Genomic DNA, 27,781 nt, shown 5'->3' on the forward strand with positions numbered 1-27,781 from the left:
AAGTCTCGGTAAGAATGCGAATAAGCAAATCTCCCAATTCAATTCACATGAAAAGCTTAAAGAAATGTTACCCATGAAAATAGGCTCAGTTTAGCTTTAATTATTTCTCTGCTTTTAGAGCAGTAATACTCCCAAGCTCCAGTTTCCTCTTTAAACATTCTTAGCAGGGGTGTCTCTAGGACCTGAGGAGGTTCTGGGCTTAGCCTGGACTTATTTAAATAATCTGAATGCAATGCAAAACGGCGATTGGCTTGCCCAGCTTGTTAATAGCCAGTGTATGTTCATTTTAGCTTCCAGTTGGTAGATGTAAGTTAGATGGCACCAACATTTGGCCTAATCATAACTGGCTTGACAACCCAAAGGCCAAGGTTTTGTGTCCAGAATTGTGTGGCAACTTCTGATTTGGAGGGTCTGAGCATTAAACACTTCATTTCTTGCATTCTGGTGAATTTGTATGCACTCATTTCTACCTTTTTCTGAATCAATTTATGCTGGAAATATCTTTATGTAAAGGGAAACATAGATTACAATCAAAATATAAAAACATAATGGAAGTGGCCAGGTTGGCTCAGTGGGTAGAGCAGGCGCACATAAACATATAGGTTCATGCCGTGATGTAGAGGTCCAGGATTCGGATCTGACCTGTGGCAGTTTCCTGCGTCTTCCCCCTCTTTCTCACCTAGCTGTCCTATCCATTAAAGGCAGAAAAGCCCTAAAACATAATCTTTAAAAAGAAGATAATAATATATTGCAGTAAGGCTCTCAGGCATTCTGTATTGCTTTCAACTATTTATTGTCCTTTGGATCAACTTTTCTAATTATATCTGAGTCAGCACACATAATTTACTCTTTCCTTCTCTTTTGCATTTTTGTTGGGGAAGAAACCTCCTTAAATGCACATATGACAATTATTCACCTCATTGATACATTCATTAATAAACCCCTTGACTGTAATATCTCAGATGTGTTTGAGCAAGACAGCTGAGTCTTTGATTTTTGAGTCTTAACCATAGACTGGAAACGTGGTGTCACAAGAACTTCAAACAAAAACATTAGTATTGCGCTTCTAAACTTTGTGTTGATGGCATCAATGCATAAGACTGATTTGGCTAGGATTCCTCCAAAAATTACACCTTTCACAGCTTTCCTCACGTAGAGACGGGTGATATAATAGGCTACAGCTTGGTCAGACCCCGCACGTAGCTGCCCGTTCTATTCGCCTCGGAAAAATAAACTGGACAAAGTTACAGGTGTACCATGAGTTCTACAAAAAAATTTAAGAACTGCGAGTTCGTTGGCAAATACTTTTCCTCTTAATTTGCATTTAACATTCTGTGGCTTTTTTTTAATTCTATTATACTTATTATTGTTAAAAAAAAAAAAAAAAAAAGAGTGAGGTCTGACAAGTTTTGTTTCATCAAACAGGTGTTTCACAGTCACAGCTGTGAAGCTCTGTCATTCAGTGTGATTCATATCCAGTGCAGTAATAAAAAGCTGGGTGGAGAATATTCTTTAATTATTGTGAAAAACTATACATTTCCCATTACCATTATTCATGATAAAAACAAAAAGCAGTAAGCATACCGCACCTAGCTCTAAACAATCATGTCATTTTCACTTTATAGTAGCCTATAGCATACATGCAAGTAATTTAATGTATATAATTTGGCATTTCTTTGTGCCAGTTTGTCATTCCTTTTTCCACCTATTTGACCTAAACTTCTGGAAATGTCAGCATAATTTCAGGATTCTCAAAATATAAGCACACAAACACGGCATCATTACTTTTCATGACTGGCTGGCTGCTGTGCAAATATGGAAAGGGGGAAATGCTTATGTTTACATAATAAAGATCATCCAGCAGATAAAAGAAAAAAACTACATGTCTCTCTGGCTGTAGGTGAATGAGGTCCAGTCATCTTCTTATTGTAAAGGTGAACTCGTGGTGGGAATCATTATTCTAGACTCCACGCTTCTGATCAAAGGCACTGAGGACAGACATAAAAACATGTTAAAAGGGTTTAACATGAACTCAAAGACCATGGAATTAACTGAAAGTTAGTTGCAACTTTACACCATTCTGACTTGAATCAAAGTGAATCTGGATATTTACATTATTTCACAGTTTGTTACAGGTCAGCACATGTATTGTGAAGCAAAGTTAAATTAATCACAGTGTTCATTATTATACCATCATCACATCATATTCACTGTTTTCACCATGTTTTACAATCCCAGATAGGCCTATTACTTTTATGTTGGTAAAACATCTATCTAGCTATAAATGTGTCTTATAGAGAGCAGAGGCAGAAACAATACTGTGAAAATGACTGTGCTATCAATACAACACCATGTTCTGTGTGTATATATATATATATATATATATATATATATATATATATATATATATATATATATATATATTTGATCTAGTCCACTTCCTCAGCACCCACCTGTGGGCTCTCATCTCCACAGTCACTGAGGAGGATCTGAACCGATCTCTTCCTGTACTCCCATCTGTTGCTCATCACACTCTAAAAGGGAGTGATAGTCCCGTAAACTTTATATTTAGCAAACTAGTGGTCTACCTAAACTGTTTTTTTCCTTCCTCTTGTGTTTTTGTGAAGTGCAAATATCTCTCCGGTGCTTTCCATCTTGTTTGAATTTGACGCTTGTTATTTGTTGTTTTCGGAGCTTTTATCGGCCATCCTATCTCTATCATTTTGTGGCACACAATTAAGTAAAACCACAACTTCAGGTTTTTCTGAATCAATTTATGCTGGAAATATTTTTATGTAAAGGGAAACAGATTACAATCAAAATATAAAAACATAATGGAAGTGGCCATGTTGGCTCAGTGGGTAGAGCAGGCGCACATAAACATATAGGTTCATGCCGTGATGTAGAGGTCCAGGGTTCGGATCTGACCTGTGACAATTTCCTGCGTCTTCCCCCTCTTTCTCACCTAGCTGTCCTATCCATTAAAGGCAGCTTACTATTACACTACAAACACTGGCTTGTCATTATCTTATGAGGCACACATCACCTTTGGCTAAATGGTAGATTTATTTTCTTGGGAGTATATGTGTGATTGGTTTGCATCTCTCCTACTTGTATAATGAACATTTGCACCCCATCCTTCCTTCAGCCAGGCAGAGTTCCTGGTCTCCTCCCGGGACTGAAGGCTTCCATAAGCTGTAAACACAAGTAACCAAACCACACATTACGTGTGAATAAATGTATGCCACTCTCATATTAAAGTGCTCATATTATGCTTTTTTGATTTTTCCCTTTCCTTTATTATGCTATATAGCTTTTTGTGCACGTTATAGGTTTACAAAGTGAAAAAGCCCAAAGTCCACCCCAAAGGGACTTACCATCTTCCAGAGAAAACACTGTTCGCTGACTGCTCCAAACAGCTCTATTGTAGTCCAGCCTTTACTTCCGTGACGAACGTGCGTCACTTTGTAACACATTTGTTATAATGCTCGCCTAGCTGCTAGCGTGGCACTCCCTCATGCTCTGCAACTGACTAGCTAGCAGTACTTACTGCACATGTGCGACTCCCAACAAAGATGGTACAGAAGTGAGATGCCTCACTCTGTAGCTAAAACAGAGAGCTCCACACACAGGGTGAAAAGAGGAGCTGCAGCAAAGTGCAGTACAACAAAAATATGGTGTTTTCTGAAAATTAAACCACATAAACCTATTCTGGTACAACCTCTAAATAAAATTATGAACCTGAAAATGAGCATAATATGAGCACTTTAAGACATTTCTTTCAGGCAAAATTTTGCATTTGGGGAGTAGGCATGCTTTGCCTACCCAAAAGGTGTGCTGAGGTGATGAACAAATGTTACATACTCACCCCACAAATGATGAACAACATATAGGTCACCAATCTGTGAGAAGAACCCGCCCACTGCTTCGTTGTTTTCCTGTCTGTATTGGATTGCCCTCGCCCTGTTGTAAGACATGTTATTTTTAGTGGTATAATGATCACATCTGTACTACTTGATGCTTACAATGGAAACAGATCAGGCTCACTGACATCATCTATATCTTTTTAGCAAATCAGCAAGAGCTTGTTGAGCCTTACCAGTGGTTTCCCCATTCAATCATAGTTCCTGGCTGAAACACATGTGAGGAGGTAAAGTATTAACACAGGTTAAAAATGGAAACATGGCTTAGCTTGTTTATTTTACACAGACCAACCAACTCAATGTGTCACATGAGCCCACATGCAGGAAGAACTTCAGCGTTGGTTGCACACAGATTTGATCATAGCTATGTTTTAAACCACTTTATCAGATACGCCTCTCCATTTATAGACCGCTCACTCCTAAACACAATGTGTCAACTGTGAATAACTAAGAGCTGAAATATGCCTTGTTGATCAAGAGAGCCAAGAGGACAATTGCATTACTTCCTTTGAGACAACAGGGCGCCCAAACGTATGCAAATACGCTACTTTTTTTTTTTTTTTATATAATTTTTTGCACATTTAGGCCTTTATTACATAGTACAGCTGAGGATGTGAAGGGAGAGAGACAGGGGGGAATGACATGTAGCAAAGGGCCACAGGTTGGAGTCGAAACTGCGGCCTCTGCGTCAAGGACTGAGCCTTTGTACATGGGGTGCATGCTCTACCAGGTGAGCTATCCAGGGGTCCCAAATATGCAACATTTTGAGAATAAGTGAAATGGCAGTGATGTGTATATAACCATCCAACCAAACTAGATACTATCACACTGGCATGGACGAAGATCCATATGGAGCATTACAGCTTATATTCTTATATTATAAACTCCAGGAATTCAGTCTGCTTTAAAGGCAAAAGTGGGTCCTACCTCTTCATGACAATGTTAATAATACTGGCTTCTGAATGTATACAATATGGCTCCCACATTCAGTTGATGGGGAGCCTGCAGTGTGATAAAAAAAAAAAGCCATATGTCAACTTAACCCTGGTAAACAGCCAAAGGAAGTGTAATAATACATGTTTGTGTTCCCAAAAGCATTATTGTGTTTTGCAACAATTAGGTGGCCTCATATACCAGTAAGTTATTAAAAAAACCAATATTAATCATGGGCTTAATAACTATGACGTGGCTGTATTACAAAATAAATCCTGCAACTCAGAAAGATTGTTACATGTTATGTTATCAATTTGATAATTGCCACTCATACAAATGTGATATATAAATAAAATAGTCAGAAAATCTTGAATGTGTAAACACTTAGAGTTGAACCATTTTGAATGCAAATGTATACCATTTTGTAGTCCTAATATGTAGAAAGGCATTATATTTGGACTTTATTTTAATGAAAGTATATGTTACACAACTGAGAGAACTACCTGACTGAGTGATTGACTGTGTAAAGTCTCTTAGAACTCAAATACAATCTATGGCCTAATTTTCAAATATATGTCATGCAATTTTAATATGTGTAATATATGGATACCTTGAGGTTATACGTGCGCATTTCATAGATGCTGGGTCCTGGTCTGGGCAAGGGTTCATTCCAGAAACTGAACTCCAGGAGGAGCTGATTTCGCCTTGAAACCAACATTTTCGCCCTCTCTTTCCGAAACTCTAAATACTCCTGAAGAGAGAAAACCATTTATTAAATGGAGAGAAAAGAAGAATATACAAATATATACTATACAGTGATTTTCTACTGTGTAAACTAAGATTCTGTGGAGAAAACTCAAATCAGTGTAAGGTACACTTTAAAAATCTTTTTCTTAAATTTACTATTCTGTATAAACAAAGGAAATGATTAAGAAAAAGTTCACAGTCAACCTTGTTATTGTTCAGCTTCTTCAGGCACTCAGTCAGCGCTGGGTAGCCTCCTCTGTATCGCCATAGATGCACTGCAAGAAACCGACCAGCAGATGTCACTGTAGCACTGTGTAAAGACTGACAGCACCCACACAACCAAGAGACACAGTATCCATCGCCATGTGATCACTTTTTGCTGTCCCTGAATAATCCTAATGTATACACTGTAAATGATCATATGTAGAAGGAGAGGTGTTGGCAGTGAGTCATCTGGTACTGCATTTTTCTGTGATGTTCTGCCAAACTATTTACAACCAAATTACCGCCACTATATTAAAAGACAATTCCGGCGCAAAATGAACCTAGGGGTTAATAACATTGAATCGCTATTTTATACCACTAACAAGGCTCAAAATAGTACCATGCTTCAAGGGTAGCATAATCAGGGTCCCTACATGTAAACCGAAGCATTGAGAACTATGCAAGTGTATAGACAGTTTATTAAAAAGATAGAATATATATATATATATTATTGTCATGTTGATGTTTACATGCGGGCGCCATCTTGGAAAACAGTCATGAGCAGTCGATGAACGCCGCGCAACCAGTAACCAAGGGGGTAAGCTTCGCTTCAGAACTCGAATCTCCTATGGCGCCATTTTGATGCTACAAAGCCATCACCTCCCGTTAGCATTCCACTGACTAGCATTCATTTTGACGTCACTTTGACAGCGAATAACTTTACATCTGAAGCGTTTAAAGACTCTATTTGTCCACCGTTTAGTTCTAAAGAAACACAACAATGTATAAAAGGCTCCATTACCTTGTATCTCACGTTATGGCTCCGTAGCAGACGTTTTTGTAAAAATAGGCTAACGATTGTGTCACATAGTAGAGGAATTACCGTACAGTACAGGATAAGCTTGCAGGCAGTTTCGACTTACATGAGCTGTTTAGGTTTAATTACTAATGTTAACTAGCATTTTAGTTAACATAAGCACAGGCTAATTATTGCTATCTCCTTACATATACCTACACTCTCCATCTCTGTAAGATTGGGAATGATTGAGATTTCTACCAGAATAGATAGATAGATAGATCTTTATTGTCATTGTATGCAATACAACGAAATTCTGTTGGAGCAATCCTCTCCAAATAGCAGCATAGAGTAAAAAAAGATAAAATAAAGCTACAGCCATATACACATACACATCCATACATGCGTACGCACGCACATGCATACATAAGTACGCACATACATACATATGCATACAGAGTATGCATACATACATACATACATACATACATGTACACGCACACATATACACATACACTAACACTACCACATTCTCAATAAATAGATAAAACAGCTAAAAACTGTTCCACCAGTTATTGCATAGAATACGACTGCAATGAGGGGGTGAGAGATTTTTATGTTTGTATGCGTGGCTATATGTGTGATTTTTGTAATATGTTCACAGCTCTGGGGAAGAAGCTGTTTCGAAGTCTATTTGTACGTGTACTGGGGGTTCTCAGTCTGCCTGAGGGGAGGGTGGTGAACAGGGAGTGTCCGGGGTGCGATGTGTCCTGCCTGATGTTTGTGGCCCGTGTAAGAAGACGGCTTGAGTATAGTTCACTCAGGTTTGGTAGGGGGGTGCCAATTATTCTCTCAGCCGTCTTGACAACCCGCTACAGGTCCTTTCGGTCTGCTGCAGTGCAGCTGGAGTGCCACACGGTGCAGCAGTATGTCAGGGTGCTCTCAATTGTGCAGTGATAAAAGCGCATCAGGAGTTCCTGAGGGAGCCCATTGCGCTTCAGGGTCCTCAGGAAGAACATCCTCTGCTGGGCTTTTTTTTTTTTTTTTTTTTTTTTTTTTTTTATAATGGTATGGGAGGTGTTCTGGCTCCAGGTCAGGTCCTCTGCAATGTGCACTCCCAAGAACTTAAAGCTTGCCACCCTCTCCACCTCCTTCCCGTTGATACACAGTCCGTTGTGGTTTATTTTGTTCCTTCTGTAGTCAATTATTATTTCTTTTGTCTTCTTGGTGTTGGGATTGAGGTCATTGTCGGTACACCAAGCTGACAGGGTCTGGACTTCTTTCCTGTAAGCTATTTCGTTATTGTCTGATATGAGTCCAACTATGGTTGTGTCATCAGCAAATTTGATGATGGTGTTGGAGTTGTGGGAGGAGGTGCAGTCGTGGGTGAAGAGTGAATAAAGGACTGGACTGAGGACACAGCCCTGGGGGACGCCGGTGTTGAGAATAATGCTAGAGGAGGTATGATGGCTGATCCTGACACGCTGGGGTCTATTAGTGAGGAAGTCTTTGATCCACCGGCAGAGAAGGTCTCCTAGACCCAGTGTTTGTAGTTTATTAGTCAATTTGTCTGGGTTGATGGAGTTGCATGCAGAGCTGTAGTCAATAAATAGCATCCTAACATAGCTGTTGGGGGTTTCCAGGTGTGTGAGGGCTGTGTGCAGTGCTACGGAGATGGCGTCATCAGTGGATCTGTTGGTCCTGTATGCAAATTGATATTGATCGAAGTCAGGAGGGATGTGGGCCTTGATGTGGGGCAGTACCAGTCTCTCAAAGCATTTCATGATCACTGGCGTGAGTGCCACGGGCCGGTAATCATTCAGGCTTGTGATAGCTGAGGTTTTTGGTACAGGGATTATAGTGGCGGTTTTCAAACAGGTGGGGACTATGGCTTGCTGTAGTGACAGGTTAAAAATGCGTGTGAATACTGGAGCGAGCTGGTCAGCGCATTCCTTCAGCACTTGTCCTGGAACCCCATCAGGGCCTGTTGCTTTATTACAGTTGATGTTGTGTAGTGCTCTCTTTACCTGGTAGGTCAGAAGAGTGAGTGGCTGGTCGCTCTCTAAGGAGGTGGTGCTTGTATGTGGGTCCGGTCCCCTGTTGGAGCTGGAGCTGAAGTCTTCAAAAGCAGGCGAAGAAGATGTTTAGCTGGTCTGGGAGAGAGGAGTCAGTTGAGGTGGGGTTACTGTTGCTCTGTTTATAGCCAGTAATGTTCTTTACACCCTGCCACATTGCACGAGGGTTGTTGTCATTGAAGTTGTCCTCAATGCGTTGTTTGTATTTCCGCTTAGCAGATGTGATGCCTCTGTGTAGGTTGGCCCTTGCCCTCCTGTACTCCTCCCTGTCCCCTGATCTCAGCGCTATGTCCCGCGCTCTGAGCAGCTCCCTCATCCTGTTGTTAAACCAGGGCTTTTGGTTGGGGAGCACTGTAATTTGTTTCTTTGTTGTTACAATGTCCGTGCAGAAGTTGATGTAGGAGAGGACTGTGGATGTGTGGTGCTCAATGTCTGTAAGTTTAAAGAGCTCCCACCTGGTGTCATCAAAACAGTCCTGCAGGGCTGAGGAGGCTTCTGCAGTGTCTTTACCTGAGGTTTGATCCTACTGATGATGGGCTTGTAGGCTGGTGTCAGGAGCAGGGATAGATGGTCAGACTGTCCCAGATGAGGTGAAGACTGGGTTTTATAGGCTCCGGGAACATTTGTATACACCTGGTCCAGTGTTTTGTTATTCCTTGTTTTAATGTTCACGTTCTTGTAAAATTTGGGCAGAATCCCCTGCTACTATAAATATGCTCTCTGAGTGTCTGTTTTGCTGCTTGCATATGGCATCATACAGCTTACCCATGGCTGTTTTAGCATTGGCTCTGGGGTGCACATAGACAGCAGTGATAAAAACAGCTGAAAATTCCCTAGGCAGATAGAAAGGCCTGCATTTCAGCATCAGGAACTCCAAATCCGGACAGCAATGTCTCTCATTGACAATAGTGTCTGTGCACCAACTGTTGTGGATGTATGCACACACGCCTCCTTCTCTTGACTTACCAAAGTCGGCTGTGCGGTCTGCACGGTAGAGGGAGCGGCCTGCTAGCTCCATGGCTAGATCAGGGATGTTATCATGCAGCCAGGTCTCAGTTAACCTTACGTCGTCCAGTTTGTTAACAAGGGAGCGGGCATTGGCGAGGAAGATGCTGGGCATAGCAGGTTTGTGCGGACATCGTCGTAGCCTAGCATGAATGCCGGTGTTGTGCCGAAAAAAGGACAGCAACGTCTGACAATCACACAATTTGCTATACTTGCATGTTATGAGGTCTACTAAAAGTCCCGAAAAGTTTGTCTTTGTCAGCCTTTGCAATCCTGAGTTATGGGGGTGCAGTCCTTTTTTGGCAAGAGTAGCCTATATGGGACCTGCCGAAATGTGACCGCCCCCCCCCCCTAACTCAGGACAGCAACGTCTGACAATCACACAATTGGCTTCTGTATTTTTTTCAAACTTTTCAGGACTTTTAGTAGACCTCAGTCACATTTATTACATTTACATTAGTAGGCCTACATTTTATATACAGAACACACACACAAAGCGACGCACGGGTCTGCTCCAGAGCTCCGTGAGTTTGAGCCTGAACCATGTAGACTGTTAACGTCACGGCAACACGGGAACTTAAACTTTGTGTTGCTTAAAACAACTAGGCTAATGACATTCGGGGCTACAATAAAAAAAATTTGGGGCTGAAGACCTTCAAAAGTGACCTGGTTAATATTGGTGCACATAACTATTTAGACTGACCAACATTGCCCTCTAGCGGCGTGCAGTCGTATTTCGGCACAACACCGGCTCGCTTACCCCGCTTCTGCTTCCTCTCACATCTCCGCCTGCGTCGCCTCTCCGTGGGTCTGTTGATCTTTCCTGTGATCCCATTGTCCATCATAATTTCCAGTGGAAAAGATCCATAGTCACTGGGTGCACGTCCGAAACAACAGTCTTTCAGAGCAAGATTTCTGTTCGCGTGTAGGTTATGGTTTTACTAAAGCCACTAAGAAAGACTTACAACTTTCAGACACGTTGCTCACGTCACATTTACGTTGTCTCTCTCAGTTGGAGGCTGCGCAGTAAAGCTGGCCATCACCGGAAAAGTGCTTCTAATAGCCTTCACTGGTCTCCGTCCAGAGCAACGGGGTCCATTGGTCCATTATATACTGTCTATGCCAGTAACCAGTAACATAGCTCAAACACAGCGTTTGTGATTCGACTGCTCATGACTGTTTTCCAAGATGGCGCCCGCATGTAAACATGAACGGTACTGTCTTTATAATCTGTCTTTTTAATAAACTGTCTGTACACTTACATAGTTCTCAATGCTTCGGTTTACATGGAGGGACCCTCATTATGCTACCATTGAAGCGTGGTACTATTTTGAGCCTTGTTAGTGGTATAAAATAGCGATTTACCATCTGCCCCGAAAGGTAGCGTTAGCAGCTAACCACCCGTTTGCGGTAGCTTGTTTAAAGCTACAGACACATTCGATTAGCATGAAAACATGTCCCAGAGAACGTTCCACTCGGTACACGTTAATAACCCCTATGTTCATTTTGCGTCAGAATTGTCCTTTAAGTGGTGTTGTTCATAAGAAAAATGAATCCAGTCCTTGGCGTAAACAGTAACTGTGATCAACAAGAGGTGACACTTTTCTAGGGCTGCAACCAACAATTATTTTCATTGTCGATTAATCTATAGTTGTTTGGTCTATAAAATGTCCAAAAATGGCTAAAAAAAAAAAGTCAGTGTTTTCCTAAGCCCAAGACAACGTCCTCAAATGTCTTGTTTTGTCCACAACTCAAAGATATTCAATTTACGGTCACAGAGGAGTGAAGAAACTACAAAATATTCACATTTACGAAGCTGGAATTAGAATTTTTACTCTTTCATAAAAACATTATTCAAACCGATAAATCGATCATCAAAATAGTTGGCGATTCATTTAATAATTGACAACTAATAAGCTCTACACTTTTAATCATGTTTTCTGTTCACGGTGGCACTTGCTGCTTACCAGCTTGGTCCTGTTCTCCGTACCAGGTATTCCAGCTTCCGACCACCTCACATGGGTAATCCTGGTCCTGATGGAGCCGGTTTTGCACCTCAGCCCTAAGGGCAACATAAAAGAAAATACAGTAATCTAATTCTTCACACACCGATTGTCACTTCACCACAATGACCAACTAGAGGGCACTCAGAGAGCATAAAGTGCACCATTATCCAACTTGCTGTTACACCCAAAGACATTACCTCAATTTTACACTATATTAATCTAGCCTAATGATTCTGCATGAATACTATGGAATAAAGTCCATATTGTGAATATGGGAAACTCTGAAATTGTATCATGAAAAAAATCTAGTTAGCTGCTCCTAGATTCAAATCATTAACTTATCCAACTTGTCTAGCAGATTTTATGGATATATATATTCTATAAACGCTCTATAAAACATTCTATATATGTCTTCTATAAAGTTTATTTTTAAAACTGCAGTTGTAGAAAGCAAAAAAACGCCAGTATTTGAGGGAGAGTGAGACCTCTTCCTGCAGCTCTGTTGTTGCTCCTTTGTCACACTGGCATATGCCAAAACAGCCAATAGAAATGCTCTCGCTCTCTGGAATATGTGATTGGCCAAAGTTTCCTGTCATGGGCTAAGTTTTCTAAAGCCAGAAAATGGAACCAAGCGGAGATGCAGAAGTCTCGTTTTTTCTCAGACCGCTTGAATTAAAATATGCTAAAAGATTATGGAATTTTTTTTGTCCGACGATGCCAAAAATAAATTGTCTACCACAGCTTTAAATGTTGTGTTGACATAAACCCATTAAAACAATAAACTTGCTGAAAACATAACTTGATTGGCAGAGTTAATACTTTGTACATGAAAGGTTTTAAAGCTTTGAACACACTCACTCTAGACAGTTGTATGCCTCGAGGCACTCTGGTTTGACATTGTGAACTGAAAAAAGAAAGCCAGACTTATCAGAAATGTGTGTTTTTTTTTTTTTTTAAATACAATCAACAATCAAATTCTTCAACAAAGTAATTTCACACTCCAATTCAGCAAAGCCTTCTATATACAAAACTGATTCTTTTTCAATAGGTTATAGGCTATGGCTGATAGAGTGTTCAAATTGAAATCCCGACATGGTGTGACGTACGCCACAAAAAAGATCAAAGCCAGCGGAGAATGATAGATTTCTCTACACGAGACAGACACAGTTATCACCGCAGACTCAAAAGAAAACTAGACACATTTTTGTGATTTTGCCTCCAAAAACATTACAAACTTGATACATCACACTATTATAAAATCACTTGCTGCTGCCTGTATGATGACAAATAACTTGTTACAGTGCAGTCCTGTGCTTGTCTCTCATGTTACTCTGTTTTCTCTGAGGTCACTGAGGCCAGTATGGATTGAATGTAATTAACATTATTTATTTAGCCATTTTCTGCAGAGACAAATGGATGATAGACTGTTGAGACTCAAAACAGAATCCATTTCATTATATCATTATAATATGCTGTAACTGTATCACATTCACTTGTGTTTGGTCCTCTGCAACCTCACGAATAAAGAAGATAAACTGTCCATTGAAAGTAAGTAAAAGATCTTATGCCTACATTGAATTTTATACAGGTTGCTGGTCTCTTTCTTTGACAGCAGGTTGGAGTGGGCATCTTTCCTGGCATCGACTTTGTGCACAAATAAGGAACGGAACCAGCCTTTGTCGTTGCTCTCTGAAAACCTCCTACACAGAAACGAGATGAAAGAAAGTTCCACAAAAGCTCAAAGCAACAACATAAAACAGAGAAGTTGTTGATGTTAAATAGAAAAACTTAAAAGGAACATGGAGATATGCGTGACATATGGGCTAAAAGATAGTCATGCTAATTTGATGCTTTGATATGAAAAAACATGCATACTGTATGAGTGAGTGGGCTGAATGCCATAGCGTGTGTCTTCAGCACAAAAAATCTTTTCACCCACTCCAAGTGGATAAAATCATTCCTTTTAAGAGCTACTGTATTGTTACAATTTAAGAGGCTCCAATCAGTATTTGAACATGAATAACATGTCTCTTAAAGTCAGAGCAGAGAACTTAGACTTGAATCTGTTGGTCTTCAGGCTATACTTTAAGGAACTGTCCCAAAGAAAGTAACCTGAATAAACCAACCAGTAATACTACTGCATTACAGTAGAAGTGAATTATTTATGGTTCATAATCACAAAAACATGCCAAAAATATTATTGCTATTTAAATAAGTTATATATAGATGTATATACAGAGAACACAGCTCCCACATCCAGCTGGACAACAATCTAAGGACATTTTAATGACTTCCACAGCTTTTAAAAAACTTTTAAACCATTTTAAAGCTGCTTCAATGTCAACATTAACAGGATTTTCCAAAGGGTGTGGAGTGCTGAACCAAGCACAGCCCCAAGAGAGTATAGGCCTAGTTGGTACCTACCAAGTTATGGATTAGGAAGCTACTGTATACTGTGCATATGTTTACTCATATGTGGCACTTTAAATGCCGCCTGTTAATTCACAAACACTATCTAAGCCTTTATTTATTATTCTAAAATCCACAAAGTTTCAAGGTCAGTGAGCCTTCTCTTTTAACAACCTTAAGGGCCAATGGCTTTAATTGGGAACTATAATTAGAACTTCCCATGGCTCCTTTTTTTTTTGAATATAGCCAGCCACAGATGAAATGCATACAGTGTGGAGGCACAGAGAAGTTGTTAGTGTAGCTTCACAGGACAAAGTTCAGTGTTCCAGCACATGATTATTAAACTGGTTTGGAAAACTGCCTGGTTGTTTTGTTAAGAATGGCCCTAATGTCTTAAGGTATTACTTGAGCATAATGTAAATATATGCACACACCGACTCACTTTATCATTTAGCCAATAAAATGTGTTGAGGGAAGACAAATATAAACTAGCGGTATGGAGTTAACAAAATGCTGGCTGAAGAAAGTTTGGTTTGTTACGTTAGCTAACGTTAACGTAGGCCTATAACAAACAGAAAAGTCGTTTTAATTATATTTAAGTTTGGGAGTTCAATTTTACGTAAGTTTAGGCATATTAGATCTTAAAGTGTACTTGTTACTCAAAGAAGCTTCGAGGTAATCATACATAACGTTCCACAGGTCTTTTAATAAATGCTTAGCTACATACATTTAAAAACATTTAATAAAAAAACGTCTTTAACGTTACCTGGTCGCTCGGTGCAGATTCACAGAATACCTGTACAACATCTGTCCTTTACACCACACAGAAGTATGCCTACTCGTGGCCATGTTGCTTTGTGTGGTAAAAACTTGTTTTGGCAGTTAAACACACGGATCTGGTTAATGTTTACCACCCTCCCTATCTGTTTGACCTAAAGCCCGCCGGAGATTTATAAACATGCGTGACTCTGTGACGCAGTACGCACTGATCAATGCGCACAATCGATCAGACCTGATTAGTTGAGTGTGCCTTTCAATAATATTGAGCATTGTGAACATTTTTGCTGAAAGACGTAATTATATACTTTACTAAAAAAAAAAAAAAAAAAAAAAAAAAGCAGCAAAGAACCTCTTTGACAGCAGTGTCATGCTTCTATTGTATGCATTTTAACCATATTTTATTTAGCCTAATTCATTGTATAAATTCGCATATATATCCCACTGGCTACTTTGGATTGTTGTAGGCTTATATTTTTACAAATATATAATGTCTCGTTTATGACAGGAACCAAACAATAATAATAATAATAATAATAATAATAATAATAATAACCAACCATTAACTAAAATACCTGCATTCTGCATTAAGTTAGTCATTTACATCCCTAAAAGTGAAGTAGCCTATCTAGCTTACACAACGAAATATACATTATATTAAATAAAAATGAGCCTTATGAGGGATGCCACCTTTCAGAATTAACTGAATGTATTATCTGAATTGTGGTAACAAGTTTTGCTGCTATTGTTTTTGAAATTCAAAAGTCTTAAAATCTTTCTCTGCAAAGGAACTACAACCATCAGATAAAGGCAGTGGTGCAAAAAGTAGTCTACAACATTTCACACCAAACATCCTTCCATTTATCCATATAGTTGCACAAAATATAAAACTCAAGTACATTAAGTTTCTCAACATTGCACTCATAGACTATACAGTCTATGGTTACACTCAACAGTACTGATAAATGTTTAGCTACTTTCCATCCATGCACTTAAATAGTACAAATAGACCTAAGTCATGCAATGTAAGATTTAATATACAAACGCAGATCAGTTGCAACCAAGTGTGTGTGTGTGTGTGTGTGTGTGTGTGTGTGTGTGTGTGTGTGTGTGTGTGTGTGTGTGTGTGTGTGTGTGTGTGTGTGTGTGTGAGGGATACATGTCTCCAAATGACAGCTTACTGTACTGTATCTAACACTGTTTGAGTTGTCCTGCTGCAGTAAACAGGTCTCCTTTCTAACAGTGGCTCATTCTTTCAAAGCTGGTTTCTTTGTTAGACTAGTCATGTAGTACTTAAATCCTTTTTGTGCAACCCACTTTCACTTATTTTCATACATAATGCGGTGCTCTCTGATCCTCTCCATCATTCTACCCACTGAAATTATATAACATCAAATCAGATCATACCTAAAAAGAATCATACTCAACACCTGTACCTCAACACTATAGTTCAAGCACACACATGTGGTGTAGCCTTTACTGTTTCTTATGGAAAATGAACAAACTTTCTCTGAATAATCTTTATTTCGAATTGATTGGGTATTTTTACAAGTTTCATTTGATATAAATACATTTCATTGAGGAATATGCACTTGTGGCTCTCATCTCAAATGATATCCTTGCACGCATCCATCCTTTGGTTCATCTGTCGAAAACGTCCACAGGGCTTTGACAAGACTCCTTCCATCTTTCCTGGCATAAAGTACAGCAATTACAGTAGCACTTTTCAAGCTTTTGCTTTTTTGAATGCGCCAACTCTGCCCCCACGATTTACTGTAAGCGCAGGGAACATTTCTTTCACTGCCGTGTACAAATCTTCAAAATCCTGGTTCACTGTGATGTCCTAGAAGAGAGCGATAATGGTAAATACGTTTAAAAAAGAGAAAGATTCTCAGAAAGTCTCATTGACGAGAAATATGTGTAAGTTACCGTAAAGATTAATTCCTCCATGGCTGAATCTGGGTTTTCCTGTACAGACTTGAGAATCCCATAGCACCCAGCATTTTGGATGGGGTTCCGACCCATCTGGCCAAAGAGAAATATTAGAAATGTAAGAATATAGCAAAATTGCCACAGATAGGGGTCTTTACTGTGATTGTACTGCAGATAAGAAGGTGTTGAAATAAGTTGAGGTTATTATTGTGTTCAAAATAAATTTCCAGCCCAAAATAATCCTCCTTTCAAAGGAATAATACGCTGGGCTATTTCTTTGCTGGGATTAGTAACTTCCTGTAGTCTTCGCTGGTTGCCTAGCAACTGATCAGAGCTAAGAAGTAGTCTCAGTTTTACAGTTAAATTTGTGTATGGATTAAACAAACGATATATAGTGTGTTAATTTGTGAACTTTAGAGGTGCTAGTAGGTGGATTTTATAACTGTTAAACAGAGCCAGGTTAGCTGCTTCCCTTTTATTTCCAGTCTTTATGCTAAGCTAAGCTAACTGGCTGCTAGCGGTAGCTTCATATTTAGTGTACATGCTAAGAATGGTATTGATCTTCTTTTCTACCGTCATGTCAAGTAAGCGTGTTTCAGAAAGAAATACGTGTATTTTCCCATAATGTCGAACTATTTCTTTAACTGACCTGCAGCTCAAAATGAAAGCTAGCCATTCGGGGCTGAATTCTGGCACAATCCACAAACATACATTAATGTTTAGGCCTGTTGTTCATATCAAATAAACCAAACAAGTAGAAATAGACTAGAAGCAGAAGAAAAAGAATAATAAAAAAAAGGATAATTTCAGCAATTAGCTGCTATTAATGCAGATCTAAATTGGATATAATTAAAACTTGAACTAACTGATCACATTTTTAAATCTTCAACTGCCTAAATGTAGCTGTTCATAGTATGTTTTCAGACTTACAGTATATATTTCACCAAACACCCAAACTCCGTTTTCAATTCAAGAGTGCACGTCATCAATATTATTAAATGCTCAGATTTTAATTCAATTTCAGTGTCTTCACCATAACTTCCTTTCGATCACTAATTTGTTTCAGACAGATAAGATGAGTCCCTTGGAACTCTGCTTGGGTGCTGACATTAAAACAAAGTACAGTGATCCATTTATTCATCCCATTTTATCCACTGATGCCCCCCATTGTTTTTGAAGCTAGAACCAATCTTTCAACAGCTTACATTCAGGGATTTGATTGTCTTGTTTACTTTGATGCCCATGGCTAGGTGGATAGCTCCTTCAGGGGGTATTCTGTTGCTACTGTGGCGAGAAACAAATGGAGAGAACAAAGAAAAAGGGAGGGAAGCAATCATAAAGTGTTATTTTTTTAAATGCCATTATTCATCCATGTAGCACAAATGTCTGGAAGATGTGAGGCAAGCTTTGTTTTGCTTGAGAAGTTTATAGAAAGGCAGAAGAAACTGAATTACTTGAACTTGGTTAATGGTTGTAGGCTCTCTTTAAAAAAGTAACCTCTGTTTAAGATGTATTAGTAAAACTACAAATCTGGTAGAACAAGTTGATCTCATCAAGAGTCGCCTAAAGAATATTTTGTGTTGGTTTTGCCTCACAGTTTCCAAACAAGGTAAAACATGTAATTTGCTCTCATTTGTGACTTATGAAAGAATGATCTGAACTCAACTTGCAACATCTGCCCTATTTAATTCAGCTACAGTAAAATAATCTGATTACCAGATACCAAGATAACAAAAGCTCATACCTGACATTCAACTCCTCCAAAACGGTGTTCTCTTTCAGAGCCTGTCCTAAAGCAATGGCTCCTTCTTTACCAAAGCCATTAAAAGACAGATCCACTGTTCTGAGGAAAATGTTTCCCTAAACAACAGAAAAGAATGTGTCTTTGGTAAATAAATGCATTAACAGTTAACACTTGAACAAGTGAAAAAGTCTATAACATGATTAACTGAAACCAAAAAAAGACCTTGATTTAAAGTGAGAGAGAAGCAGTATAGATCCTGATGTAATCGGCCTCTAAGGACCTACTGTAAATCAAACCTGTCAGTGCATCTCACTGATCAGGGTTCTCTTGACCATCTTGGCCATTAAGATAGGGAAGGAAGAGATGCTTCTACATAGTCTCTCTGCTGTGAGATGCTTAATGAATACCTGGCCAAGGGGATGTTTCACAAAACAGAATAAGCAAGTTAGCCAGGTTATGATACACAGTATCAACCAGCATAACTGAATCATACTATTAAACTTTTTGGCTATACAAGTTTTGTTTACACATTCAAAACAGTATGACCAGAATATATAATGACTTTCTTTTTTTACAGTGCACTTTACTAACTTTCTAATCCTTATTCTGGAAATCATCCATGGCCTGTCCAAAATATTTACCATAGCCCATTGATCATTTGCTGTAAGAGCAATTCTTTGCACCTATAGAGTTTGGAGGATAGTGCCTTTCCTTTAAGCCTTACAAAACATAAAATACAACAGCAAAACATGTAAGGAATGGATTAGACTGTGTGTTTGTCTGCACTCTGAACTGCAACCGTTAGCATACCTAGCTAACTAGCTTACTACAGAGCGTTAGACTACTTCCAAAGGCAAGGGGCTTGTACCCGCATAATCTAGTGTGGTTACAAGTTACATTAGGAAAAATACCTGTACAGAAGTGGAGCAAACTAAATCTGCTTGTAATTGTCACACAAAAAAACGATAGGCTAGACTATAATGAAAAACCTGCTTCCCATTTTTTTTCAAAAATAACTGCAAATTTCGAGCTGTAGGCTAAACCTGATTGCAAACTGCATTTCAACTTTGTGGCAACAGTTTGGGTAAGACCCTGTTTCAACATGACGATGGCCTTTTTAAACAAAGGCAGCTCCATAAAGAAATTATTTTCTGAGTTTGGTGTTAAAGGATTTGACTGGCCTGAAAAAAGCCCTGATCTCAACCACATCCAACATTTGGCATGAATTGGACTGTGAGCCAGGCCTTACAACCCAACATCAGTGTCCAACATCAATGAATGGGAGAAAATTCTTGCAGCCAGGTTCCAAGAGCTTGTAGAAAGCATTCCCAGAAGAGTAAAGGCTGTTCTTTGTAAGACATCAATGCTTTATGAGATATCATGAGAACAATCACAATTTATAGGGGAAATTGTTGGATCTTTGTAAATTTTAGATTTGACCTAAACCTACTCTATCTGTAAAGTGTCCTGAGATAACTCCTGTTATGATTCAAACTATTAATAAAATTGAATTGAATTGAATGTAATTTTCTAGTGTCCACATGCTTTTGGTCATTCATTGTATGACTGATACATGATATATGCACACATTTGACTTGTATGATTCTTTATTTGATGGCTTCATATGATATGAGCTAAAAGAACTGTCCTGGTATTACCTTTTTCTTTATTACCTTCCTCTTTTCTCTTGCATGAGTTAAAAAACTAATAGTGTTCAAACTTCAAATTTCCAGATGGATTACCCCAAGGCCATTGGCCAACATCACAGCTCCTCTCCCTCGAATGCAGTTCCAGGCCAGACTTATTGATCTCAACCCTGTGTTCTCTGACAGAGAGTCACCCAGGCTTTGCCCTTAGGATAGGAAGAAATAACAACAAATAATGGCAGTACCACCAAATATAAAGTTCCATTATTATTTCATTGTTAAAACAAGAAAATGCCTAATATCCTCAGTCAATTACAATGACTTGTTAAAAACGAATATAAATCATTGTTATCAGTCAGTTTGTAAGCGTTTGTAACAATTTCCCAAATAGTGGAAATCTGGTTTTGGAAAATTATTTACATCCAGAATGGTGCAGGGTGAAAAATCTCAGATGACAGATATGTTAATGGTAAGAAAGCAAAATCAAAAGTACTTATTCAAATCAAACACCCACTGCCACACTCTATGGGAGCAACCTATCTCATCTCCAGTAGATTCCACTGAGATGGTGAGATTGTGTGTTTCATGATAGCCTAAAAGCACAAGTGAATGAGGACCTTGGGGGCAGAGATCTTAAAGCTATAGTGCGTAGTTTCTGTCGCCCCCATGAGGAATTCTAATTAATGACAACTACTGTCGGTGCGTCCATATGATAAAAGCCTTCCGTGATCGCGTACAACCTCCACCCCTCCACTCAGTTGCTAGTAGCCAAGGAGGACACGGAGGATTAAAAACACATGATGGACTCTTCAGAAGAAGTAATTATGTTCCCTCGAGTTTCTGCGTGCGAAAGTCACCGGACGACATAATCTTCTGAACATAGCCATACTGAGAAATACAGAGAGTTGTGTACAGCTGATAGTCTTAATTAGCTTTGTAGCAACTCATTTGGCAATGGCTTGAATGTAACAGACGTTCATTAATATCAAAAAGTTACGCACTAAAGCTTTAAAGAGAAAGATCCCCATCATCATCATCATCATCATCATGAGGATAAGAATGTGCACAGCACTCAGTGGTTCATAATCAAAGAAAAAGATGCCCTTACTGTGCTTGCTCAAATAAAGCAATAAAACCATAGCATGAATGTTAGAGTGTTTGATTGGTACACGTTCTATCTACTATATGGAAGAGTGCACTCAAAAAGCATAAAAATGTCCTTTGATATTTTAGCAGTGGAGAAAATTAAATTGAATATGGGGATTAATCATAGCGGCACACACGGCAATGAGACATGGTGGTGTGTCCCCTTTCCTACAGACAGATTTATTTTCAATTACCTACATTATATGCTCATTGCACCCTGGTCTGCCATTCTTCCACTAGGTGCCTGTCACAAAGCTCATCCCCATGATAATTAAAAGAGGTTTTAATGAAGGCAAAATGTTCTTGACCTTTGAATGCCGCAGTCTGCTGCTGCCTGCTGTCCTGTGACTGCTTCGAGATAAGGCTACACCATTACTGCAAACTCTTACTCATTTTATGAGGATGGTTTTCCAAAAATCTAATAATGATAGATACCAGTGATCGCACATATTAAATTATTCTGCACTCATTAAATTATTCTGCACTCATTATTGTAATTGGTTAATTAATGGGGCTTTAATATATATATATTCACTTATTATTTGATAAGACAAAAGAAAGAACTTTGTATTTACTTGCACAACTGCTTTTAACAACTACTTGTAGTTTTAAATTGGTCATTCGTGTGTGAACAAAAGAGCATATAAGTAGGCTATATAAATAGTTTGGCTTTTTTAGTCATTTCAATTAAAAGATGGGGCTAATCTGAAATGTTCTATTTCCTTTTTTTGTTCTGTTTCTTTCCTGTTTCTTTTACCATCTTAAATAGATGTAAGGTTTATGAATTTTGGCCAAGTGAAACATTTGAGGTCTGATTCAATTAATTGCAGAATTCTGAAATAAAAGGTAAGAGACAATGGAAATTACTTTATTCACAGTCTAATTTATATGGCCAAAAGTAGTGTGAATGTCTTTATTACTGTATGCATATCTGTCCACATATGTTTGTGCTTTATTAAGGGACATTATTAAGCGGAAATCTTTATGCTGTAGCATTCAATGATATTTTAGAGTGTGCTTCCAAATTTGAAAAAGAAATCTGAAGTTTAAACTTTGAGCCCTGACCTCAATCCTATGCAACACCTTTGGGATGAACTTGAACGCTAACTGTGAGCCAGGCCTGAGATGCTCAACAATCACATATGAGTGTAATGTTTGAGTGTCCACATACTTTTGGCCATATAGTGTTTTTTTTTTATGAAATGGCCCAAATTAAACTGAAGTGTAAAAAGCAACCGGAAATCATTTTGATCTCAATCAAATACAAGACCACCAATTAAATGTCCTTTGCTATCTATTGATGCAACAGATCATTTCTGGGTCCTGAAGTTCAGTTATCTGGTACTGCTAATGTAAAGTATGTAAAAATATGTATCTCCTGTGAAAATCTTTAATATCAACCTAATAAAAGTGGGAGTTTAATTCTTTGAACGGCTAAGGCCTCACAGAAAATATGTGACCTTTACCATATATAACTAATTGCTGTGCTACCTGCACACTCTCCCAGAGCGTTGTGGCTGAGGTCGAGGTGCTGTAGCTTGGAGTTGGTTATCAGTGCTGGGCCGAGGTGTTCAGCCGACCGGTCCGTGAAATTGTTTCCTGACAGATTGAGGCTCGCCAGGGTGCTGTTCTCCTTAAGCATACCAGCGATGGCCCTGGTCCCATAATCCCCAAGATTGTTGTCGGATAGGTCCACCTCTGGGATTGACACACAAATACACAGGTTATCTAAAGGACAGTGTGTGGCAAGAGAAGCTGATCACAATAAAGGTCCAAAGAGAAGAAGTGCAGTAGAGTTTTGCACAGTTCAAAAGACGTTTCATAGTTGCATACTGCCCATCAGTTGCTTCAAGTTTGCTAATTGTCTTTTTGAGTTTTGGCCTGACTACTACTGAAGAGTGTTTTACAAAGTAGTTAAGACTGCATCCAAAATGATTGGTCACTCATTCCTTTGCTTTCTTTCGTTTAAAGTTTGGCTTCATCAAAAGGTTGTGAATATTTTTAGTCAGCATTCTCAAATGCTAACTCCCAGTTATTGCCGTACGAGAGGAGATATTGTCTACATTTTAAATCTGAGTGGTTCAAAACTTCGAATCAACTTCAGCTGTACTTTGCGTTTAGTGCTAATTATCAAATGTTAGAATGCTAACACATTAAACTAAGATGGTGGACAAGGTAAACATTATACCTGCTAAACATCAGCATGTAAGCATTGTTATCATTATTAACATTATTATCGCCTTCACACCCCCAACCGGCCCCGTCAGACACCGCCTACCAAGAGTCTGGGTCTGCCGAGGTTTCTTCCCAAGAGGGAGTTTTTCCTCGCCACTGTTGCAATAGCCACTTATAATGCTTGCTCTTGAGGGAATTACTGTAATTGTTGGGGCTTTGTAAATTATAGAGTGTGGTCTAGACCTACTCTATCTGTAAAGTGTCTCGAGATAACTCTGTTATGATTTGATACTATAAATAAAATTGAATTGAATTGAATTGAATTGAATTGTCAGCGTGAGCATTGTAGCATGCTGATGAGCATAGCATGCTGACATGAGCAGTTAGCTTAAAACATTGTCTTTTTATATTATATTTTTTTGTTGTGTTCAGTGTTCTCCTGATCATCCTTTTGCATGATTTGCTCCACAAAGTAAGCTACTGGCAATGTTTGTTGTAATGGAAATACAATTAACTAATCTCGCACCTTTTAGAGTTGGAGGTGTTTTGTATATTTATTTATTTGAAATAAATAAAAATTAGGTTTCCTTTAAAATTCTGTGTTGGCTAATGTCTGCTGCAGCATCAGAAATATATATATATATTGGCAACCAGCCTGATATACTGTACCTGCATATTCATACAATTGGATTACCCCTGAAAGTTGAATAGTAACGCCACACAAAAGAGCCATGCATGACTCACAGGAGTCATTCTCCATAGATCCCTCCATAGGTTCATGAACTGCTCATTATACTGACAAATATTAAACATGGACCTCAGATGTGGCATATAATTGGGGTTAGAGTGGTGTACGAGTGGGAGTAGGGGTGGCACTTTTGCTAGAAAAAGGTGAGACAGAGTAAGGGAAAGGGAAGAGAAAATGTCTGCATGCTTGAGACTTGAGGTAAAACCACCTGTAATGTAACAATTTTCTTTTAACATCTCGGCTATAGCAGCTCCGCCCATTCCTTCCATCCAATTATCTCGCAGGTTCAGCCTCAGTATTGAAGTGTTGGTTACCAGGGGAACTGCCAGTGCTTTGGTGCCCTGCAAACACACAACCAACCCCCCCCCCCCACCTCAAAGTGAAATTCTTCTGTTTGTTCACTGCAGTATATTTTCTTCTCTGTATTCCAGTTAAAAGTGTAGATGTACTGATGCAGGTGGGCAGAAAGCGAAAGAGAGCAAGAGGGGAATATTAAACCTGTGTGAGGTAAATGAAGCAGAAGGGAGCTGTGTGGAGGCGTGGGTCAGAAATGAAGCTCGCAGATCATGAAAATTATAGTTTCTAGCATGGCTAATGAGAAAGTTGGCTGCACAAAGCCCTATGTTAACTTGATATTAAAAAAGAAGAGCAGAAACAGCCCCATCAGAGGATAGTGTGTTTAAATGCATGCAGAGTATCTTTCTCTAGGATGTTAGAAGACCATTAATCTGCACTTGGTTGCTTTACTTCTAATCTCTGTGATTGACAGGTGAAGACTGATTTAAAATCCAAATTAATATGTCTGAATGATGTTATTGAAGCTGAAACCTCAGGAAATAGCTTGTTAAGAAATGGATTTACTTTCACAACTTTCATTTACAGCGTTATGGACCAGTGGAAGCCTGTTAAAATGTCAAATTGTGTTGCTAAGAGCTCCAAGCAATGCACTTTCACATTTGCAGAGGATGTACTCTTTGCTCAGTCAGAGATGTACAACCACAGAGCGATTTCACATTCATTTACTGTTAAAAAGATATCTGATTGACTTGTGGGCTAGAATTAAGCTATATAGGGTTTAAGTGTGTATCTGTATATATCTGTGTATATTTGGGGTTATTTGAGAGCTAAAACATGTAGACTCAATATTGATATTGTGTCTAATGCTCAAGACCAAGGACCAGATAATAAAATACTTTTACATGGGTCACAAGGTGAAAAGCATTAACTGTCATTTAGGATAAAAAATAAGAAAGTTTCCCCAGAGATCAATTAAAATTTAGATCTGCATAATGAGCTCTCTCTGAGTATAAATCAATGCCAGCAGCTTTCTCTCTCTTCAAAGGCGTGAAGGACTCTCCACTTGAATGTGTACTGGTAAAATCTTTATAATGAACTGGAGTAAAAGTGTACCGCAAAGATATACACATGCATGATCTATTTTGTCACGACTTTGTCATGATCAGTGCAGTTCCCCCGGAGGGGAATGCGACTTGAATTAATGAATCATCCACTGATCAAAGGTTTGGGCTAATCTAAAATAGCATTAGAGAGACAAAAAAAAGTTAAAATATTTAGAGATATTTTCAAATCAGCATGTTCAATATGAATACCTTCCCCCAAGTGAAACTGAAGGCCATTTGGGGGCAGCAGAAACAAGTTGAGCACAATATTGACATACAATCAACTTAGTGATATGGCAAACTTGTTAGCAAACAGTTGCTTGTTTACACATCTGGAAGTTACAGAGCAACCTTATCATTCATTTGGAGTAGTGCTTCTGGCCACCTCGCAAAAATAATTCCAATATTCACTCTCTTTTAGCTTTGTTTTTGGGCTCTATAATTCCTAAAGGAAAACATCTGGCTCTTCCCCACGTAGTTGCTAACTTTGTCTCTGTGCTGTTTGGTGCTGAGCAGGGGTGCAGTGAGTTTAACGGAAAACAGCAACTTGCTGCAACTGCAAGTGATGCTATAAGAGCAATGAGAGGGAACCAAAACAGTAAAGTTGGCGGACAGCTAAACAATGAGCTGACACTCACTATAAATCTACATTCAAGCAACCATTTTCACATTGTCACATTATTTTCACATAGTCATTTGATACAATGTTGTATAAAACATAAATTATTGCTGGTAAAAAAAGAGAGTTCTCTGCGCTTCTGCAGACCACAACAATCCAGTGCAACCAAGGCAGGACAAAACAGTGTGAAGTAACAAAAAATTGCCAGTGCAACACAGTCTTCTTACTCAATAGTTTACAGGACTCTGATGAAGATGTAACCCTACATCGAAACGTTAGTCACTGTTATGCACCTTAAGAAATACCAAAACTATTAAGTAAGAAAACATCTGTGTTGCACCGGCAATTTTTTGTTACTTGATCAATTATTGCTGCTTTGAAGAAATGTGTACACTTTGTAAATCTTTTAATAACTTAAAGAGGCAAAGCATAAATAAATGTAAGATGGTGCACCCAATTTAATATGTTAACGGAATAATAACTTTCACTATAGCCACCAATGAACACTTTAGAAGTGGGGTTTTTCACTGAAGGAATGAACTGGCCACAGATTACAGATCAGTGCTTGCAGATGGATACATAAAAGACCAGCCCCTGCTCTCCACCAAAAGTCAGACTACCCTCCCTTTAGCCAAAAGAACAAAAATACATAAATGTCCCCCCAATTCATACCCTCTAATAATTTTCATACAATCCCCAACTTATGATTAAAGTACCTGAGGACCCAGACCACGATGCATCATGGACAGCTCGCTATTTTGCATGTGGCGCAGGAAGTAAGAGGCAGGTACCACCTGTAACGCTTCACACGCCTCCATGTAGCACGTCTGCCCAGTCGGGTCATATGCCTCCCTCTTATCTGCAACATGAATAAAGACACTGGCTGTTTGAATTGTTCACTATCAATACCTCTTTGTAAAAGGAGAGATGTGGCACTTTCCCTCGGAGGAGGATCTTTTGAATGCGATATTGAAAACTCTCTTGTGACTGATTTGGCCCTGTCAGGGGAGCTCATTCATACCAGATGGTTTTCACTTGTGTTGAAAAGAAAGCCTGACAAAGACTGAGATGAAATCATTAAGATGCAGAACAGAGCTTCACATGTGTGGGCAGGCGCGTGTAGGAGTTACTGTTTTGTCTTGCTTTTCTCTCCTGAAATCATTTAGAGATTGAGACGATGGAAAGGGAAAAGGGAGAAGAGATTAACAGATGGGGTGACAGGAGGGTTTTGCCTTATCAATGCCTGTTCTGATCGAGATCAAGTTAAGACTCACTGTCATAATACTTTGTACTGCTGGAGCCTGGTATGAAAGATTATTTCAGACAGAAAATAACAGGATGAAAATGGTTCATTTATCACCAAGCCATTTCCACACCTTTTTTTTTTTTTTTTTTTTTATAAGAGGGAACATCACATCCTTTTTCATAAAATGTAATAACTTTCCCACCCTATTTATCTCCCCTCTTTACCTTTGAGCTCCAAATCTGTATCATAG

At 38.9% G+C, this 27,781-nt stretch overlaps 2 protein-coding genes across 2 annotated transcripts; both read right to left on the bottom strand.

The window, feature by feature from the left end:
* Positions 1–1,495: 1,495 nt before the first annotated feature.
* nipsnap1 (nipsnap homolog 1 (C. elegans)) lies at positions 1,496–15,085 on the bottom strand. Its single transcript, XM_028579042.1, has 10 exons — positions 14,865–15,085; positions 13,262–13,389; positions 12,548–12,593; positions 11,651–11,745; positions 5,808–5,878; positions 5,467–5,607; positions 4,100–4,131; positions 3,869–3,963; positions 3,112–3,195; positions 1,496–1,988 (listed from the first exon to the last, which is right to left on the bottom strand). Exons 1-10 carry the CDS (start codon positions 14,945–14,947, stop codon positions 1,924–1,926), a joined length of 840 nt encoding a protein of 279 aa, XP_028434843.1. The 5' UTR covers positions 14,948–15,085; the 3' UTR covers positions 1,496–1,923.
* Positions 15,086–16,601: 1,516 nt separating this feature from the next.
* Positions 16,602–27,103, bottom strand: lrrc74b (leucine rich repeat containing 74B). The gene is made up of 8 exons (XM_028579171.1): positions 27,002–27,103; positions 24,475–24,607; positions 22,835–23,041; positions 20,294–20,403; positions 18,552–18,667; positions 18,013–18,091; positions 16,805–16,900; positions 16,602–16,718 (listed from the first exon to the last, which is right to left on the bottom strand). Exons 1-8 carry the CDS (start codon positions 27,101–27,103, stop codon positions 16,602–16,604), a joined length of 960 nt encoding a protein of 319 aa, XP_028434972.1.
* Positions 27,104–27,781: the final 678 nt, after the last annotated feature.

Source organism: Perca flavescens, chromosome 5, assembly GCF_004354835.1.
Source record: "Perca flavescens isolate YP-PL-M2 chromosome 5, PFLA_1.0, whole genome shotgun sequence".
In the NCBI taxonomy this organism is placed as follows: Eukaryota; Metazoa; Chordata; class Actinopteri; order Perciformes; family Percidae; genus Perca; species Perca flavescens.

Coding starts and splice junctions, on each gene's coding strand:
- lrrc74b (XM_028579171.1), bottom strand. CDS start 27,103: ATGGAGGCGTGTGAAGCGTTACAGGTGGTACCTGCCTCTTACTTCCTG. Junction 18,668..20,293: donor TGTTGGCCAATGGCCTTGGG/GTAATCCATCTG, acceptor TCTGTTGTTTAG/GGAAACATTTTCCTCAGAAC. Junction 16,719..16,804: donor TGGAGGAATTAATCTTTACG/GTAACTTACACA, acceptor GCTCTCTTCTAG/GACATCACAGTGAACCAGGA.
- nipsnap1 (XM_028579042.1), bottom strand. CDS start 14,947: ATGGCCACGAGTAGGCATACTTCTGTGTGGTGTAAAGGACAGATGTTG. Junction 5,608..5,807: donor AGAAGCTGAACAATAACAAG/GTTGACTGTGAA, acceptor TTCTCTCTTCAG/GAGTATTTAGAGTTTCGGAA. Junction 3,196..3,868: donor TGTTGTTCATCATTTGTGGG/GTGAGTATGTAA, acceptor TTGTGTTTACAG/CTTATGGAAGCCTTCAGTCC.